The sequence below is a fragment of the Eptatretus burgeri genome, chromosome 17 (genome assembly GCF_056783735.1).
Source record: "Eptatretus burgeri isolate ZD-2024b chromosome 17, Ebu_testis_v1, whole genome shotgun sequence".
In the NCBI taxonomy this organism is placed as follows: domain Eukaryota; kingdom Metazoa; phylum Chordata; class Myxini; order Myxiniformes; family Myxinidae; genus Eptatretus; species Eptatretus burgeri.
Window position 1 is genome coordinate 37,704,314 of NC_140977.1, and position 20,730 is coordinate 37,725,043.

The following is a 20,730-nucleotide window of genomic DNA, read 5'->3' on the forward strand; positions in this document are numbered from 1 at the left end:
TGTGTGTGTGTGTGTGTGTGTGTGTGTGTGTGTGTGTGTGTGTCCGTGGGCCCGTCTAATAAGTAGGAACTGCTGTTAAGTGTAAATGACTGTACATAATAAGTAGACGGTTGTAGTTCTTTTGTCGTGCTTTTGTTGCTTGTATAATTGCATACTTGTTTTGCCTTATTTAATTGAATACATGTTTCATTATAATAAATGTCCTTGTGTGAATGTAAATCTGCTCGTTGCATCCATTCCCTCATTGACTGAACATTTTGTGTGTTGGGAGTTAGAAAGCCATTGGTTTGCCGTAATAGGGGGACATTTGGACCGACGGTTCTCGGCGATTACGCCGCTCGGAATCGCGCACGGACAAGCTCGCCTCGGCGGTTTGTTCCGTACGAGATCCGTCGAGGGTGGAATACCCCGGTAGTTGGATCACGTGGGTATTTAGGTACATTGAAGATTGACAATCGACCCTACCCCATATGATCTGCCAATTGGCGTAATTCGGTTCTTGTACAAGGACCCGTCGCTCGGAGTTATCCGGGCGGCGTTCTATATTCCGGGCGATCGGTCGGGCCGACTCGACTTGCGGCTCCGTTCAGAGCGGTCGGTTGGCGGCTGACCCCCGGCCAGTAACAATATATTGTTGCGGCCCGGGGGTCGGGTGAGAAGACCACCGCGGTGGGGGGGGGGGGAAAGCTATCTCGGGTTCCCACCAGATTCCCCAAAATTGCAGGCCATCGCACACAGATAATTCCGGGACGTGGAAGGTCGCTAACTGACCGTGAACGCCAATAACTCACCCGCGTGACCTAAGGTCCTCCCATCTATGGGTTAACCGAGTTACCTAATTAATCACGTGATTTAATTACTGGGGAACACACCCTCAGTACGCGTTGTCTGAACCGGATCACTTTACCGGACCAGATGCAGCCGAGCGACACTACCAAGGATGTACCGGCTAAAAGGAACGGATCGTTGGGAATAAAGTCCCGGCTCAGCTAGGATTCGGACCATGCTGGATCAATAAAAGAACAGACAAAAACAAGCTGGGAACATTTCTCATAATAATTTATTTACAAGCAGGCGAGGAAATATATACGGCACAGCGAATAGTTTTATTGTTGTTTGTAATGCAGGGAAAGGAAGAAATGTGAGAGGTACGGCAATATATAAGCAACTTACAAAAGCAGACACAGAGCAGAGTTATCCCGATATAATTATTGTACAATCTTAACTTAAACGAGGACAGACGCCAGGACACACACACACACACACACACACACACACACACACACACACACACACACACACACACACACACACACACACACACACACACACACACACACACACACACACACACACACACACACACACGAGATAAGGCTAACGTTCTCTCAATACCTTGAACGATTGCCCGATCGCGCCACCAATACGTTTTTGGGGGGATGCTCCACTGGGCGATACCTCCCTGAGGGCTGGCGCACAGTCTCTTGCTTCGTGGCACTTCGTGCAGCTAGCGTTAGTCCAGAGAATGAGACATGACCGTCGGGCGTGAAGGGAGGGACTAAGATGGAGAAGGCGGAGTCAGGAGCCGAATGGGTGGAGAAGGTGGAGTTGAGAGCGAGTGGGTGGAGTGGTAGACAGGACCAGGTCGATGGGTGGAGAAAGGCGGGAGGAGGAGGTGGAGTCGCAGGCGATTACGACAGAACGACGGGAGTAGAAGGCGGAGTCAAGAGCGAGTGGGCGAAGACGGCAGAGTTAGCGGATGGGTGGAGAGATTGATCCCAGGCCGGGCAGAGAACGGGACAAGCTGACTGCAGCGATGGGCAAGACACAAAAACCGGAACTACGGAGGCCTCGCCACCCATCCTTTATAGACCCTGATGTGCAGGGTGGTGGCATTACCCCTAAGCGATGTCGTCACCCAAATCGGCCGCTCTGATTGGGCCTGGACCACTGCGTGGCCCGGCCATGATGGCCGGAAGTGGCTCCACTCCACTTCCGGCAAGATAATTCCAAGCTGCGGAATCGTCTCGCTCCGAGCCCCATGATATGAATCGCCCCACACTGAACTCCGCGACATGAATTGCCTTGCACCGATCTCCTGGACCGTGCCCCGGTGACCGGCTGAGGGTCGTGTCGGCCCTGCATGCCTGCCCAAGCACCCCCAATTAGCACTGATCAATGCCTGCTTTGCGATGCGCAACGCAGCTCGAGCACGCCTCTGCCTGATCGTGGTTTCACTGGCCGGAGAGGCGAGGAGCCGTCTGCCATCCGTGGGGAACACCTGCGGCCACCAGCGAGGACTGACGGTACGGTTTTAGGGTAAACCCATGCACAGACGGTAAGATGTTAGGATAAACCCATGCACAGACCAGAACAAGATGTGTGCCATTCGTGCACTGCTCTGCGCAATAAGGTATCACGGCTGTGAATGGGTTTGCCCGCCAGAGCACGTTCCGTACAGCAAGTGCAGAGCCGCCATGGAACGCGTGGTAATGTGCACGTTCACCCGTATCTGCTATCGTGTGCGTGGGGTCAACCCCGATCTGTGTCAGGAATTAAGGGGAACAATCGGATAATAATTAGATGGAGGTTTGGAATGAAAAAGAATATAGGTATAAGTATCAGATGGAGAAATGGAGGGAAAACAGGATGCCGATGTAATTAAATCCAGAAATGGGTGGAAAAGAACGCGCCACCCCTATCTTGCACACTTGTGTCCTGTACAACGTAGCGTGCTTGTTGTTTTTCTATTATCGGCCTCTTACGATGTAGTTATTGGCACCAAGCTGCCAGCTAAGCTCTCACCGATATTGGGTCATTTGCTTGTGTTGTGAAAAACCACATCCATGCAGCCTCTTCAAGAGATATTCGTTCATATGCCTCTTCGATGCAACCAGCAATCTCATCGCCGATCATTGGAAACGTCAGATGATCATCTCGAGCTTGCGGCAGAGGTTCCTTCGAGGGTATCGCTGTATCCTCGCAGCTATGCTGTCGATGCTCGTGTGGTGTCGTCGCGGCTTTCCTATTCCCCTCCACCGGCCGTGGCACATGCTGCACGTGTTGGCCTCTGCGAGGACCCAGAATTGGATTTACCTCAGGAATAAGTAGAAAAGAAGAGTAGAAATGAAGTTAGAGTGGTGTAAACAGACCTAACTATGAGATGCACAAAACACACTTCCGTTGTCCCACTCGACAAAAGGGAAGGGACTATCTGAACGTATATTAATGGAATAATTGTCTAGGGACGACTGTATGATGGCTGATATTGCTTTGGAGGGATGCAGTTCCGAGAACCGCAACAATATAAATTTTAAAAAAAATCAGACGGTTTTGGAAATGTACCCTGGGGAGAGCATACGTGGAAATGTCAGAGATCCGAGGAAGAGTTATTTCATTAGTTTATATGGAAGTAGACCTTTGCCCCTTGCCTAAAGGTTTGGGGAGAAGGGGCGTGAGACATGCGTTGAGGTTAGTTTGTGTATCCCCAGTGTGATGTCTTCCCCTCCACCACCCCCACCCCCTCCTCTGCACTTTCAATCCACAATTACTCTGTTCCAACACTTCCCCCCCTCTGCCTTTCTCAATCCACCAATACTCAACTCTACAACCCATTTTTCATCCAGTGTCTTTCTTTGAACCCCACAGTTTTATTCTAGTCCTTTGGTGCATGTCTTCCTCACCACCCGAGTCCACGCATTCCTTTATTATTTACCACCACCCATAAACAATTGTTCCTCCAGACCAGCACCGAATTGCATTTCCCGCATTTTTCCTTCCCTGTGCATTTCACATGTTCGTGGCACAAAGCACCACGCTTGAAGCATATGCGTGGCCTGCTTATTGCATGCAAAAAGTAGTACAGTTGAAAGGACGTTTTGCATGCGAAGGGAGGGCTGTGAGTTGTTCTCGTGTCTTTCTTGCGTGAAAGGAGGGGCTGGGAGTGCTCAACACAGAATAACATGGGGTTTTTCCCACAGGCTGCATCATGGACCCGTGCCCATCGGATGCGCACTAATGAGAAAGAGACTCAGGAGAGGGACGGAGAAACGCTCTGTTCTGTGAGGAGAAAGTAGCCCAGAGTATTTCCGGGACTAAAAGCTTGTCCTGCGAGGAGCAGAAAGGAGCCCAGAGTGCGGAGGAGAGAAGGAAGGAGGCCAGAGTGCGGAGGAGAGAAGGAAGGAGGCCAGAGTGCGGAGGAGAGAAGGAAGGAGGCCAGAGTGCGGAGGAGAGAAGGAAGGAGGCCAGAGTGCGGAGGAGAGAAGGAAGGAGGCCAGAGTGCGGAGGAGAGAAGGAAGGAGGCCAGAGTGCGGAGGAGAGAGGGAAGGAGGCCAGAGTGCGGAGGAGAGAAGGAAGGAGGCCAGAGTGCAGAGGAGAGAAGGAAGGAGGCCAGAGTGCGGAGGAGAGAAGGAAGGAGGCCAGAGTGCGGAGGAGAGAAGGAAGGAGGCCAGAGTGCGGAGGAGAGAAGGAAGGAGCCCAGAGTGCGGAGGAGAGAAGGAAGGAGCCCAGAGTGCGGAGGAGAGAAGGAAGGAGCCCAGAGTGCGGAGGAGAGAAGGAAGGAGCCCAGAGTGCGGAGGAGAGAAGGAAGGAGCCCAGAGTGCGGAGGAGAGAAGGAAGGAGCCCAGAGTGCGGAGGAGAGAAGGAAGGAGCCCAGAGTGCGGAGGAGAGAAGGAAGGAGCCCAGAGTGCGGAGGAGAGAAGGAAGGAGCCCAGAGTGCGGAGGAGAGAAGGAAGGAGCCCAAAGTGCGGAGGAGAGAAGGAAGGAGCCCAGAGTGCGGAGGAGAGAAGGAAGGAGCCCAGAGTGCAGCTTGGTTCATGTGGAGCTGTTTGTCCCGAGCGCGCAGCAGAAACGGAGCGGCATGCCGGAGACATATCTGGGATGCCAAAGAGGTTTTGCGGACTGGGTCTGGACGCCTCAGACGTTACTGCACTCTACCGCCGGCGCTCATCTTCCCCATCCTCCCCCCCTCCCCCAATATATTTGGATCGCAACAGCACCATTGGGTTGTGTGAGGTAAGGGAAGGAGTCGACCCCATGCTCCATTCTTCTCTTTCTCTCAGTTCTTCTTGTTTCTTCTTCCTGGACTGAATGATGGCCACATGTCTTTTGTCGAAATAAGATTGTCTAAAAAAACGTGTTAGGGTGAAGTCTGCTCTTCTGTGTATTTTGCTTGTAAATAATATGCTTTTCAGCATTGCTTGCTTGTGTACGCATGTAAATACATATTGTTCTTTCAACTCTGTCTGTTGTCCTTTCTTGCATTGGTCCAGCATAGCCAACATGTATTGTTAGCAAGGGAAGTTATACCCCAACAATTGGCTATACACGTTAGCTGGTGCGTGCTTGGCAGCTCCACTCGGCTTCACCTAATCAAGTAAGATAAGACAAGCACGTATTGAGGGCATGAGCCCCCTTAATCCTGCCAATCCAACAGAAAGGTAACACATGAAGTCTTGAGAACCCTGCCAGACTTGGTGGTACCAATCGGCAGTCATGATAGATTCGCAACCCACCGGGCCGCGAAGTTATTCATGGCTGATGGCCTTAGGACTGGACGTTTGAGACGATCCTGAGCTCATGCCCTCGTGGCGAAGAGATATATATATATATATATATATATATATATATATATATATATATATATATATATATATATATATATACATGGATGGATGGATGGATGGATGGATGGATAGAACGAGAGACGTTCCGGGTGACGTAGAAAGCTGAAATTTTGTGTGCCAATGGACATCAAAGCTGGCACACCAGAAAAATAAATAAATCACAGAACCGTCGGAAAGCGTCCGTAAATGAAAATAAAAACAAATGCAGGTGAGTGGCCCGAGACAATGATGAAGCACATTATTGCTTACAATGTGTAAGCATACCCTGCTAGCGTGTATACATGTACGTACACACACACACACACACACACACACACACACACACACACACACACACACACACACACACACACACACACACACACACACAGAGGGGTAGGGGTACACAATGATCATTAGCAAAAGTGTGTGTCGAGAGGTTGGGGAGGTAGGTAAAAGGTATGTTGTAAACGAAGGAATCTGGTAATTACCTCCACCACAATAGGTCGGAGGAGGATATGTTTTCAACCCTGCTTGTTTATACATCTGTTTGTCTGTCTGTTTGCGAGCAGGATATCTCAAAAAGTTAAGGACTGATTCGGACGAAACTTGGTGGACAGGTCGGGTGTGAGAGACAAGGAAAAACTGATATGATTTTGGTGAAGATCCGGATACAATAATTTTTAAGCGATTCTTCACAATTGAAAGAAAGGAACAAAAACTATAGCTATATTGCACAATATCTCAAAAAGTTGTAGACCGGTTATGACAACTTAGTGGATGAGTTGGGCAGTTGACAAGAACAAGGCAATTCGATTTTGGTAAAGGTCCGAATGCAGATCCAGCCTATCAGTACGATACAAAACAAACTGCTTAGCCTGGCGGAGGTATGCGCTCTACCCAGTGCAATTGTAGTTTCACTTTAAATGTCCAACATGGATGGGCCTCTTTCACTTCGAGTTAATTACCCATTCCTCTTCGGGTGAAACGCGACATTGGGTGGAAGAAAGGGCCGAGTAAGACATCCCCAATTACAGTGGCTTGAAATAGCCAGGAAGCACATTTCGATAAAATTCCAACCACATCCAAAGTCAAAAGAGCGGCAAAGTTTCAACTGAACAGGGGAGCGATTGCAATTCCCAGTATGACCTTTATCCTAAATATAAAAATACTAAAAAATAAATCGCCCAATTGTACCTGCTTAGTACAAGACCTTGGCCCAAGACCATAAAAAATACAAAAAAGTGTTTCAAAAGGGAAGTTGACGTGCTGCATTCCCACTGGAGATCATGTGATTTGCGGGCCTGTGCAAGTAAGCTGCTTTGGCTCGTCTCCGAGTGTGTGAAAGTTCAGGCAGCTCACAATAAGATTGATGGGCAAAGATAAAAAAATGATGTCTACAGAATAGCAAGTGGGCACAGCGGTCGCTGACTGTGCTGCACAGGAAGCCAATGATAATTACGGCAGTATAATAATGGTGGTAGATTGTTATCCTTGGGTAAATGGCACTTTATTCAACCATTTATCGTTTCTTCTTTCGGCTATGACATGAAAACATACACTGACAACGACTTCAAGTTGCATGAGGGTGTGAGGGTGTGATGGAGGGAGAGTGGGCTGCACAAGCAATGGCTGCCCAAACCAAGAGTCGACGTACGTACTTCAAGATTTTCTGCAAATCATCCTCAAAACAATTTAAAATTACTTGGATGAATGCAAGAACTTGGACGCAGCAGGAGAAGACCATGTGGGCCATCTTGCTCATGCTGATTTATATTTCAATTTAACAATTTGGCTTTGTGACCATTATTGACCCCACTGTGACAACTAACCCAATGAAATGACATACACGTGTTTTTTTTATAACAAGTTACAGAGGGTCACTGGGGGTTGTAGATAAATTATTGTAGATTGGAGAATGAACAATCAATCATCCAAGTAGATCTGTGTGTGGACAAACATCAACCGATTACAACATCCTGGCCTCTCCCATACCATCACAGATTCATACTTGATAACTTACATATCATACTTGATCTCACCGCAGGAAGTTTAGCCAGGGTGTTGGCATTAAATGACCCGTTGGTTTCAAGAGAGAGAGTGGGAAATGATGTCCATAACCTAAATGTAGATTGAACAGCCAGAATTATGCCCCCCTCGCCACCCTCCCTGACATACTCCAACACATACAAAACCCAGCCTTCCATGGATGTCCCCCATTGAAGTTAGGAACCAGACTCGACCCCACTGAGTTTCTCATACCTGATCGGATCAAGAACATTCAAGCCAACAAGTAGTAGGCAAGTTATTGCATGCCATTCTGGTCATCTTGCGACATATGCCTGGTGTTGGCTTAATGTTTAGAGTGGCAGGCTTGGGATCCCAGGGTCCTGAGTTCAAATCCTGCTAGGCTGTTGAATTCATACCAGGTGGGGTTGACTCAACCTGTCATCCTTCCGAGATCGGTAAAAATGAGTACCAGCTTGCTGGGATGATTGAACCATTAGAGTATCCTGCGTCGGAGTGGCGACCTGTCCAGGATTGTGCCCAATAGCCCAGGAGACTGCTTCGGTAGCACCGACGCTCTGTACAGAGTATGGTCCCGATGGATTTGGATTTGGATTGTGATATATCACTTCAACAAGAAGACTCAAACAAAATAGCGTGAGTGCCAAAAGTTATCTAAATCTGCAAGATCAGCCTTTCTTTCTGTAATGTTTTCAAACTGCTGGAGTGCTGATACACTGGATGATGTCACCAAGAGGTCAGTGATCAAAGATAATACAAACCATGTTACTCAATAACGAAATCACCCAATGGTAATCCCACGTTACCCAGCACGCAGATCCAGACCCAGAGGCTTTCCTATTCTCCCCTATTATGCGTGGAACATTAGCTCATCTAATTATAGTGTCATTTGTCTGCATTTCCATTGTCCACCTGTTCCCCTCGACATGGCTATCAAGTTCTGACAACCTTGCAACTTCTGTCATCCAGTGCTACGGGGAAGTGAATCTAAAAAAGAAAATCAATTAATAAAACATTAAACATAAATAACGCCTGGCAGGTTGCCATCACATTTTCAGAAAGGTACCACTGGATCTTTAAAAAACACACACACACACACACACACACACACACACACACACACACACACACACACACACACACACACACACACACACACACACACACAGTTCCCCCCCGCCAGCATTTTACATGAAGCCTGATTGGACTGGAAGAATGGCTTAGGCCGTACAGGTACGCACACTTGCCTAAACACTGTCAAACCTGCGTTTGAATCTCGGCCAAGCTATAAACTGTCATCCTGGTGTTTCACAAGCAGGCTGTTTCATCAGTTTGTGTGCAGTGCCTCGGATGGGCCTTAAACTGATGTCCCTTCTGCAGGCATTAGTTGGTGGACGTTAAAAAAAATCCCACGATGACCTTCACGAAGAGAAGGCGGGTTATCGCCGGTATGCTGTAATAAATTACAAATTCCTGCTCCAACTACTGCTGGGTTCTGCCTCAGTGGCACAGTCCTCAGCTAATGATGAGATCTCAATTTTGCGAGAGTTCAAGGTCAGGGGGTCAATTTATTCCAACCAGTATTTCAGTCAGTCAGTGGGTGGGTGGGTGATGTTGGTACATGCAAACAATCTCCAATATTTGACATGCTTACCTGTTCCACAGTAGTTATATTTAGGATAGTTCACTACGTTTCTGCCTTTGTTTGCATGAACGTTGATTTTTAGTTATTTATTCACCTTAATGGAGAAAACAAGATGCCCACAAAGTTAATAGGTATTTGCGTTGGCCCGTTCAGCATATTAACACAATTTATCCTGTCTGAGGCAGTTCACCACACTAACTTGCCTAAAACTTTGAGGATGGATGGGATGGACTTCCCTTGTGGTGTGAGAGCAGCTTCAGTGAGGTTCATCCTCCACGGCTCATTGTTTCTTGATGAGTATTCACAAAACGAACTCTAAAGGTTTTTGTTCTTCTGTTTGCTTCGATTTAAATTTTTCATATCGCAGCGAGTGTGATGACCGCGTTGAAATCCACAGGGAATGCCATCATTTGCACGCCCAGCAAGGCGAAACAGTGGATGACCCCCTGACTTGATTAAGAATCTACGTCATTGGATAGGTGACAATCAATGTGAGGCCAAGCTTTGCAGATTTGTAGCATATTCTTAAGAGGAGACCAACTAATAGCCCAATGTGAAGAAAAACAAAAATGCGGAAATTTTGTGCGATTGCGTGGTAAGAGGTCAGATCGACAATAAAAGGTCAGATCGCTTTCTGTACCCACCTTACTCAGTCACACCCAACTGTCCCTGGACTCTGTGTCCTTTTCTCCTGACAAAGTGGAGAGCTTGCTGTCAAACCTCGACTCGTATTCTGCAACCGGTCCAGACGGCATCAGCCCACATGTACAAAAAACCTGCTCCTCTGCTCTTGCTCACCTTTTCTCTGTTCCATTCACCCTCTCATTTGCTTAAGGTCATCTGCCATCTGCTTGGAAATGAGCCAGCATTACCACCCTGCATAAAAAGGTGTAAAAACAAATCCCTGCAACTCCAGACCATCAGCCTTCTCCCAATCATCAGCAAGGTTATGGAATCCATCATCGCTTCAGACATTAAATCCTTCCTCTTCTCCAATGGACTGATTTCCAATCATCAATTTGGTTTCAGACCAAGTCACTCTACCCTGGATATGCAGTTTCTGCTCTCCCAACAATGGATGGAGGTACTCAATGCCAGACATGAAATCAGAGCCATCTACCGAGGTATATCACGTGCTTTTGATATGGTCTAGCACTCTGCCCTGCTCACCAAACTCTCTCATTATGATATCCAAGGCAATCTCCACTCATGGCTCACAGGACTTCCTCTCCTGTCACTGCCACACGAAGAGTGACTCCATAGCAACTCAGAGGCAAACCGTCGGAGGAGGAGGGGATGTCATCAGGACTTCGAAGATCCAAATCGATGCTTGTGGATGTCAAATGGATTTCCCATTCACTGCATGCTGTTTGGTTCGATAAATTGTTTGGCTTGTTGCATGTAACCGTTGGAACGACGCTTCCTTCCAAGAGACACCGCCTGCTGGTCATTCCAACATGGACACCGGATGTGACGCAATTCGGAACCCCCACGTTAAGTACAAAAGGCCACAATCTTGATCACACACAGCGCGCACCGTTCGATACGTTTTTAACCCAAACCAACCCATAAACCGGCATCAGCACGACTGGCATGTGGTTATTATTATTATTATTATTATTATTATTATTATTATTATTATTATTACTACTAGTACGGGCCCATAGGTGCGTAAATGACGACTGGATTGGGGCATTATTTCAATTAGATTGGACCAACCGTGTCATAAATGGACATAACTTGGGAAACACCTGGGAAATACTCAGGTCCCCAGCGTCAATTGTGACGTCATATCAAACGAAGAAGAATTGCGACGCCCCCTCTCTCTCGCCCCATCCTCATCTTGCCCCTCTCTCGCTCTCCTCTCTCCCCCTCTCTTGAATTGTGACGCCCCCTCTCTCTCACTCCCCTCTCTCCCCCCCACTCTTTCACCCCTAGTCTCGCCCCTCCTACACCCCCCCTCTCACACCCCCTCTCCCGTCCTCACTCCCACCCCCTCTCTTGCCCCCCTCTCCCCCTAGTCTCGCCCTTCCTCTCTCCCCCCTCTCTCTCTCATCCTCCCCTCTCCCGTCCCCCTCTCTCGCAGATATTGGTCGACAGATAAATGGCCGTAACTTGGGAACCGCTCGTCTGATTAATATCAAACCTCGAAAAGGCACATCCGCGGGTCCCCAGCAATATTCCTGGCAAGTTTCAATCGGACCGTCAATCATGCAAAAAAAAATAATAAGAAATAAATAAGTAAACATTAATTGTGACGTCATTTGTGACGTCATAGCACCGTGTCTTATCATTGGTCGACAGAAAATGGCCGTAACTTGGGAACTGCTTATCCGATTAATATCAAACCTTGAAAAGGCACATCCACGGGTCCCCAGCAGTATTCCTGGCAAGTTTCAATCAGATCGGACCGTCAATCATGCAAAAATAAAAATAAATAAACATCAATTGTGACGTCATTCGTGATGGCATAGCACCGTGTCCTGTCTGGTTGACAGACAATGTATAGGTCGTTATTGGTTGACAGACATTGGTCATTGTATCACGTTATTCTTTTTATTCAATTATTGTGCTATTATTGTGTACTGCCAATCATTGTGCTATTATTATTATTATTAATATGCTGTTATCATTATTCTGAGAAAAATTGGCATGATAAGGTGAGAAGGTGGAACGACACCTTCAGCTACCATATATATACACCTTTTCAACACTGAAAAAGCAGGAAAATGGCCGTAACTAGGGAACCGCTCGTCCGATCGATATCAAACCTCGAAAAGGTACATCCGCGGGTCCCCAGAAATATTCCTGGCAAGTTTCGATGAGATCGGACCGGCGGTCGTTGAGAAACTGCGGTCGCAGACAGACACACAGAGATTGCTGCAATTATAGATGGACTAGTACGGGCCTGTAGGGGCTGGCCCGTAGGTGAGTGGCAGTATGTGCAGCCTCTCTCTCTCTCTCTCAAACCTCGAAAAGGCACATCCACGGGTCCCAGCAATATTCCTGGCATGTTTCAATCGTGCAAAAGAAATAATAAATAAATATTAATTGTGACGTCATTTGTGATGTCATAGCACCGTGTCTTGCCATTGGTCGACAGATAAATGGCCGTAACTTGGGAACCGCTCGTCCGATCGATATCAAACCTCGAAAAGGCACATCCGCGGGTCCCCGGCAATATTCCTGGCAAGTTTCAATCCGATCGGACCGGCGGTCGTCGAGAAACGGCGGTCGCAGACAGACAGACAGACAGACAGACAGACAGACAGACAGACAGACAGAGACAGACACACAGAGATTGCTGGAATTATAGATAGATTATTATTATATCAGCAAAGGTCATAAGGTCGTGGAGAACTGACCCAGAAAAGGCTTTGCTACAAAACAATGACAGCAAAGCTATGAGAGAAGTGAAAATGTTATGTGAACATTAAAATGGCCATTCAATTGCAGCGGGCGAATAATATATTGAAGGTCGTAAGGTTTCGGGTCAAACCACGCACTGTACACCGCACTGTACCTTCAGGCTTCATCGTCAATGCATATTTAAAACGTATCAAGTTCTAAAAGTTGGAAGCGAAAAAGGTCACGTACCAACGCGTAGCCGTTCGATCCGTGCCACCGCCGAGGCCATGGCCAGCAAACGCGACATGTTGGCTGTTCAAAGGGCGAGGTGGGAAAGGGAGGGGAGAACGGCCTGGATCCTGCAACGATGAAGAAGAAGAAGAAGAAGAAGAATAACATTCACACGGCGTGTTGTAGTAGTAGTTGTTGTTGTTGTTGTTGTTGTTGTTGTTGTTGTTGTTGTTGTTGTTGTTGTTGTTGGTATTGTCAATATTTGATTATTTTCTTCAGAAAAAATTTCTTTCTTAAGATAAACCGAAAAGATAAACGGATGTTGAGGAAAAATGGGCGCATTTAAAGAGTTTAACGAAAAGCAGAAAAAGAAATGAGAACGTTGCGTCAAAGGTTCTGAAAATAATTTTTTTTTTAATCGACGAATTAAGATTATAAATACATCCAAGGAAGCAAATTAATAAAGCATAAAGTGTGATTTAAGTCACCGCTTATTAAAACTGAAAGTAGAATGACACACGAATTAGTCAATGGACGTCCCTCCATAAAATTTAAATGTAAAGTGTGACGTCACAATTTAAATTTAAATTTAAAGTGTGACGTCACCTTTTTTTTTTTTTACACCTTGAACGTAGTTCCATGGAGCTTATGGGATGACGGTCCATCCGTCCTCTCTGAAACTACACGTACGATTTCGATGAAACATTACCACAATGTTCATCACCATGCATGCACCAAAGTTTCTTCTTCTCTTCTTCTTCTCTTCTTCTTCTTCTTCTTCTTCTTCTTCTTCTTCTTCTTCTTCTTCTTCTTCTTCTTCTTCTTCTTCTTCTTGTTAGGGGTCACCACAGCGGATCATCCGTCTCCATTTCGATCTGTCCTCCACATCTTCCATTGTCACACCAACCACCCGCATGCCTGCCCTCACCGCATCCATAAACCTCCTTTTTGGCCTTCCTCTTCTCCTCCTACCTGGCAGCTCCATCCTCAGCAACCTTCTCCCGATATACCCCGCATCCCTCCTGTGCACATGTCCAAACCATCTCAATCTCGCCTCTCTCACTTTGTCTCCAAACCGTCCTACCTGCGTTGTCCCTCGAATATACTAATTTCTAATCCTTGTCACTCCCAACGAGAATCGCAGCATCTTTAACTCTGCCACCTCCAGCTCTGCTTCCTGTCTTTTTGTCAGCGCCACCGCCTCCAAACCATACAACATAGCTGGTCTCACTATCGTCTTGTATACTTTCCCCTTCACTCTTGCAGATACCCTTCTGTCACAAATCACTCCTGAAACAATTCTCCACGCACTCCATCCTGCCTGCACTCTCTTCTTCACTTCTCTACAGGGTGAAAGCATGGTAAATGGGACACAAAGTGGCCACAGACATGAAAATTTCAAAATCAATATATTTCCATGTATCATATACCAAAATGTACATGAGTGTGTGCTGAATCTTCTTCTTCTTCTTTCGGCTGCTCCCGTTAGGGGTCGCCACAGCGGATCATCCGTATGATCCGCATAGTGATTTGGCACATGTTTTACGCCAGATGCCCTTCCTGACACAACCCTGGTCGACTCTTACAACACAGGGATATGGTACACCTATTTTAACCGGGGTATACACCGGCCCAGTATACTGGTACTCATTTCGCCGACCTCGGAAGGATAACAGGCTGAGTCAACCTCCTGGTGTATTAATTCAGTGGCCCAACGGGGCTTGAACTCAGGACCTTTTGGATCCCAAGCCACTGCCCTAACCACTGCGCCAACACCAGGCATAGTGTGTGCTGAATAAGAAAAGAAAAAAAGAAAATAAATATAGTTAAAGGGGTCTGAACAGTTTGGGGTGAAGCCGAAGCACCCTTAGGCACAGAAATTTCACAAAATGTGTGACCCTCAGTGAGTTTTTACTTTCATTTCGAGTAAATGTATGTCTCTCCTTGTCATACTAGCAATTACCAATGTATCTTAAAGTAATAATGGAGCATAAATAAACACACAGACATTGGTGTTGTTCATAAACAATGTAACGTTGGTTTGACTGACTGCAGCAGGTAAAAACAGAATATTACACATATAAATACTTATCTAACACATTAGCAACTGCCCAAAACACTTTATGAGACAATTTTATGCATTTTCTCCAGTTTTTGTTGGTGGACTAATTTTAGGAATTTTTGCTATTTTCCCTATTTTTGACAATTTATTTAAAAATAATAAAATGTTTTGTATATATATATATATATATATATATATATATATATATATATATATATATATATATATATATATATATATATATATATATGTTTCATTCATGTTAAGTGCTTTATTACTCGGTAGTTATGCCAATAAAATTAGAATATAGCCATACAATACTTTATGTGAGACAGTAGCAATCCTCAAAAAGTGCTTCACAGCACAATTTTTCCACAATTTACTTGGGATATATTGCATGATTGCATATATTGGCATACCAAAATTACAGTCAGATAAGTCTGTTAAATAAGCCTCTTGGGGATATATCATACTAGCTGTAACCATAGATGGAGAGATTTAATGCACAAGGCTCATTCATTGTGTAGAATTTTCAGTATAGAGCACCTAATATTGCACAAATAACAAATATGCAGAAAATGTTGAGGTACGTGACAGAAAATAATAAGTTAATTATTTTATAATATAAATCTATATTCTAGAAATGTCTTTACTTACTAATAACATTTTATAACATGTCCTGTACCAACTGACATAAAGAAAATGATTGTAAATATTATATTTTTGAAAATTTTAACAAAATTATGGGGGTAAGTAGGGTGTTGAGGTACGTGACAGAAATGGACTACTTGCCAGTTCACAGCTGATGTATTAAATACACAACACCAAATACAAGTTTTAGCACTTGTTATAAGTAGTGTGACTTCTACTTAATATTTGAAAAGTAATTACATGTTTTTAAAATACAATTAAGCTTACCTGTGTGGGCTATTGCGGCATCAATGGATTTCTTTCACAAGCTGATTACGAAGGTATGTCATCTGCAGTGGTTATATTGTCAAAACCATGCTGCATTTCTAGCAAAATTCCATGTGGATGAAAGGTCAAGGCCATAGCCTCCTTCTGGTAGCATTAATTACTAACTGTGCTGCCATCTGATGTTTTGTATTGTACAAATAAAAATGCCATGTCAAATTTGGCCACTGATTACACTGTAAATGCAGAAACATGGCAATATTCACATGCCTGTAAAATAGTAACCGTTCAACATAGAGCCTCAAAATTTTCAACATAACATCTATTCATATTTGTGCAGATCTAGATTTAATATGAAATTTATATCTATTGAACGGCATAATTATGGATTTAAACATTTACTTTTGATACCCTAATATTGAAATGTCCCATTGACCATGCTTTCACCCTACCACACTCTCTGTTACTTTGGACAGTTGATCCCAAGTATTTAAACCCATCCACCTTCACCACCTCAACTCCTTGCAACCGCACCATTCCACCACCCTCCCTCTCATTTACGCACATGTACTCCGTTTTACTCCTACTGACTATCATTCCCCTTCTCTGCAGTGCATACCTCCACCTCTCGAGGCTCGCCTCAGCCTGCTCCCTACTCTCACTACAGATCACGATGTCATCCGCGAACATCATAGTCCATGGAGACTCCTGTCTGATCTCGTCCGTCAACCTGTCTATCACCATTGCAAACAAGAAAGGACTCAGAGCCGATCCTTGATGCAATCCCACCTCTACCTTAAACTGGTCCGTCATTCCTACCGCACACCTCACCGCTGTCAGACTGTCCTCATACATATCCTGCACCACCCTCACATACTTCTCTACCACTCCTGACTTCCTCATACAATACCACAACTCCTCTCTTGGCACCCTATCATAAACTTTCTCGAAATCCACAAACACACAATGCAACTCCTTCTGGCCTTCCCTGGACTTCTCCATCAACACTCTCAAAGCAAACATCGCATCTGTAGTACTCTTTCCTGACATAAAACCATATTGCTGCTCACAAATCATCACCTCTCCTCTCAATCTAACTTCCACTACTCTTTCCCAGAACTTCATGGTGTGGCTTAACAACTTTATACCTCTGTAATTACCACAGCTCTGCACATCACCCTTGTTCTTAAAAATCGGAACCAGTACACTTAATCTCCACTCCTCCGGCATCCTCTCACTTTCCAAGATTTTATTAAACAATCTGGTTAAAAACCCCACTGCCATCTCTCCTAAGCACTTCCATGCCTCCACTGGTATGTCATCTGGGCCAACCGCCTTTCCACTCTTCATCCTCTTCATAGCAGTCCTCACTTCATCCTTACTGATCCACCGCACTTCCTGATTCACTATCTCCACCTCTTCCAACTCTCTCTCTCTCTCTCTCTCTCTCTCTCTCTCTCTCTCTCTCTCTCTCTCTCTCTCTCTCTCTCTCTCTCTCTCTCTCTCTCTCTCCCTCTCTCTCTCATTTTCTTCATTCTTTGGCTCCTCAAAGTACTCTATCCACCTTCTCAACACACTCTCCTCGCTCGTCAGCACATTCCCATTTGCGTCCTTTATCACTCTAACCTGCAGCACATCCTTCCCAGCTCGGTCCCTCTGTCTTGCCAATCTGTACAAATCCTTTTCCCCTTCCTTTGTATTCAACTTCTCATACAGCTCGCCAGATGCCTTTTCCTTGGCCTTCGCCACCTCTCTCTTCGCCTTGTGCCGCCTCTCCTTGTACTTTCCTGTACTTCTGCCTTCAACCACAAAGTCTCCTTGTCTTCCTTCCTCTGTCCAGGTGCCACATCAAGTAGCTTCCTAGCTATCTCCCTCACCACTTCTGCAGTAGTTGCCCAGTCGTCCCACACCTCTTTACCACCATCCAACACCTGTCTCACCTCCTCACTGAATTTCACCCCACAGTCTTCCTCCTTCAGTTTCCACCATCTGGTCCTTGGTTGAGCCTCACTCTCTTCCTCAATCTCACCACCAAAATAATCCTACAGACCACCATCCAATGATGTCTCTAATCTCTTTCAGGTTGCATCTCCTGCTTAAGACGTAGTCCACCTGTGTGCACCTTCCTCCACTCTTATACGTCACCCTGTGCTCCTCCTTCTTCTTAAAATATGTATTTACCACCGCCATTTCCATTCTTTTTGCAAAATCCACCATCATCCGCCCTTCCACATTCCTCTCGTTGACACCGTACCTACCCATTGCCTCGTCATCATCTCTATTTCCTTCCCCAACATGCCCATTGAAATCCGCTCCAATCATCACTCTTTCTTCCTTGGATACACTCTCCACCACTTCATCTATCTCACTCCAGAAATCTTCTTTCTCCTCCATCTCACACCCCATATGTGGGGCATATGCACTGATGACATTCATCATCACCCCTTCAATTTCTAACTTCACACTCATCACTCGGTCAGACACTCTCCTCACCTCCAATACATTCTTAACATAATCCTCCTTCAGGATTACCCCCACACCATTTCTCCTCCCATCCACACCATGGTAGAACAGTTTGAAACCACCTCCGATGCTCCGAGCCTTACGCTCCATCTACTTGGTCTCTTGTACACACGGTATGTCCACCTTTCTCCTCTCCATCATATCAGCCAACTCTCACCCTTTGCCAGTCATAGTACCAACATTCAAAGTTCCAACTCTCACCTCCACATTTCTACCCTTCCTCCTCTCCTACTGCCTCTGGACTCGCCTTCCCCCTCTCCTTCCCCTCCTTCACCCAGCAGTGACACAGTTTCCACCGGTACCCTGCTGGCCAATAGTACCAGCACGGTCGTTGGTAACCCGGGCCTCAACTGATCCGGTATGGAAGCCCGGTTTATGATCCGCATATTAATTTGGCACAGGTTTTACTCCGGAAGCCATTCCTGACACAAACCTCCCCATTTACCTTGGCTTGAGACCGGTGCTGAGAGTGCACTAACTTGTGCAACCACAGTGGCTGGGTTCATGTACCAAAGTTTGTTAAAGGTGTTAAAAAAATAATTTGCGGTCTGAGGGAGTGCATAAAGGGAGTTTACCGGGGAAGAGGTGTGGGGGGAGGGGGGTTACCCCCCGAAAGAGGTATTGACTTTCTTCTCAGAAACGACACAAATAATTTAGATGAAACTTGACCAGAACCTTCATCACCCGTGATGTACCAAAGTTTGTTCATGGCATTAAGAAAATTCCATAGGTATTTACTTTCTTCTCTGTTACATATTTCGTTAGTCATCCATGCCTATGAGTGGTTCCCTGGTCATCTTATCCATCTTATCTTATGGTGAAGATCTGAATCCAGATGCGGATGTAATAATTTTTTAATTGATTCTTCACCATTGCAAAATAGGGCGAATCAATATATCACACGATATCTCAAAATGTTGTGAATGAATTCAGTTTAAACTTGGTGAACACGTGGCAAGGACAAATTGATTAGATTTTGATGAAGATCTGGATTCGAATCTGGATATGAGAATTATTTAATTTTTCAAGTGATTCTTCACCATTGAGAGATGGGGACAAAAACTATATATAGCATGATATTTCAAAGATGTATTGGGTCAGATATGTTGTCGTGAATCAGGCATTGCATGACGGAGATATGCGCTCGACCTCGTGCCCTTCCAGTTTTCAATGCATGGCAGCCATCTTGGATTTCATTCGAAACTTGCCATACATCAATTAGTCATTTCACATTTTATGTTATTATTCCTGTAATAATAAAGAGATGATGGTCCAGTTAGATAGAAATAAGTATTTAAAAAGTCTTTCAATGTGAATTAAGTATTATTCTTGTAATTTTCATGATTAATAAATCCAAAATGGCCACCAGTTTGGGTTATTTTCAGTATTTGTTCCATTTATTAATGCAGGAACCACACAAATAATTTCGATAATATTTATTGAGTTACTATTAATGTTTTCCAGTTCAATATATTTAATTAATTGTCAAAAAAATCATTATCACACAACAAAACACTGGTTTGAACACAATGGTCCAGATACACAATGACACTAATCCTCATCCAAACTGTCAGAGTCATCAGTAGCCACGTCAGGTTTATTGCAACACTTATCACCATCCCCCTCACAAGTCCAGAGTTCAGTGCGGGTGATGTCATTGTCTTTGCATGAACACCTTCCAGCACACATACTACTTCTATAGTTACACCGAACCAGACGCATCACAGAATCAGGGGCCAAATTGTCAGCCGTCAGGACTGTGACACATCCAAGCGCTTCATGTTTTGCCCAGCCCAATGTTGATGGATCTAATTGTACCGGGTTTGATGTCAATGACTGACTCCACATATGGCAATGCAGATGAGCTCGTTTAATGTGCTCTGATACTGCACCCAAAGTTGGTGGTAACTTTTCAACTCCTTGCTTTGACTTCAGACTTCTAAAACAATTCCAGCGAAGATCCTTCATCTCTGTGATTTGTTCAGTCTTCCAGCTGAAGAGTGAACAAACAGATGAGATTCTCACAGCCTGTTATCACCTGTTTTGTTGGTTGTTCTCAAATGCCGAGACCTGCGAGCACTGTCAGCATTTCATCAGATGCCTTTGTGAAAACTTTCCACCATGCCGATTTACTCTTTCCATACATTCTACCAGTTGTGTCACAGCCGCTAATCGCATGGAAACCCCTCAGAGCTGCCAATCATATGGCACCAAGAGCATGATATATAGGTTGAAGGACTACATATTTTCGTTCCTCACCCATATTCATGATGAGTTTTGTATCACAGCCAATATTTGGTGGCATTGATAATGCCAAGACCAAGACATCAGTATCTGGGGAGTATACGTGAACCTTCATTCCAACTCTGTGCAGT

The 20,730-nt window shown here is 45.3% G+C and overlaps 1 protein-coding gene and 1 long non-coding RNA gene across 2 annotated transcripts in view; both read right to left on the bottom strand.

The window, feature by feature from the left end:
* Positions 1-13,041, bottom strand: part of HADHA (hydroxyacyl-CoA dehydrogenase trifunctional multienzyme complex subunit alpha) — a 38,409-nt gene extending 25,368 nt beyond the window's left edge. The window contains exon 1 of the mRNA XM_085862926.1: positions 12,874-13,041. Coding sequence (XP_085719052.1) covers positions 12,874-12,931 — 58 coding nt within the window. The 5' untranslated portion in view covers positions 12,932-13,041. The remainder of the gene's footprint in view (positions 1-12,873) is intronic.
* LOC147009790 (uncharacterized) lies at positions 1,043-5,579 on the bottom strand. The gene is made up of 2 exons (XR_015053008.1): positions 2,806-5,579; positions 1,043-2,543 (listed from the first exon to the last, which is right to left on the bottom strand). It is a non-coding gene; the product is annotated as an uncharacterized LOC147009790 (long non-coding RNA).
* Positions 13,042-20,730: the final 7,689 nt, after the last annotated feature.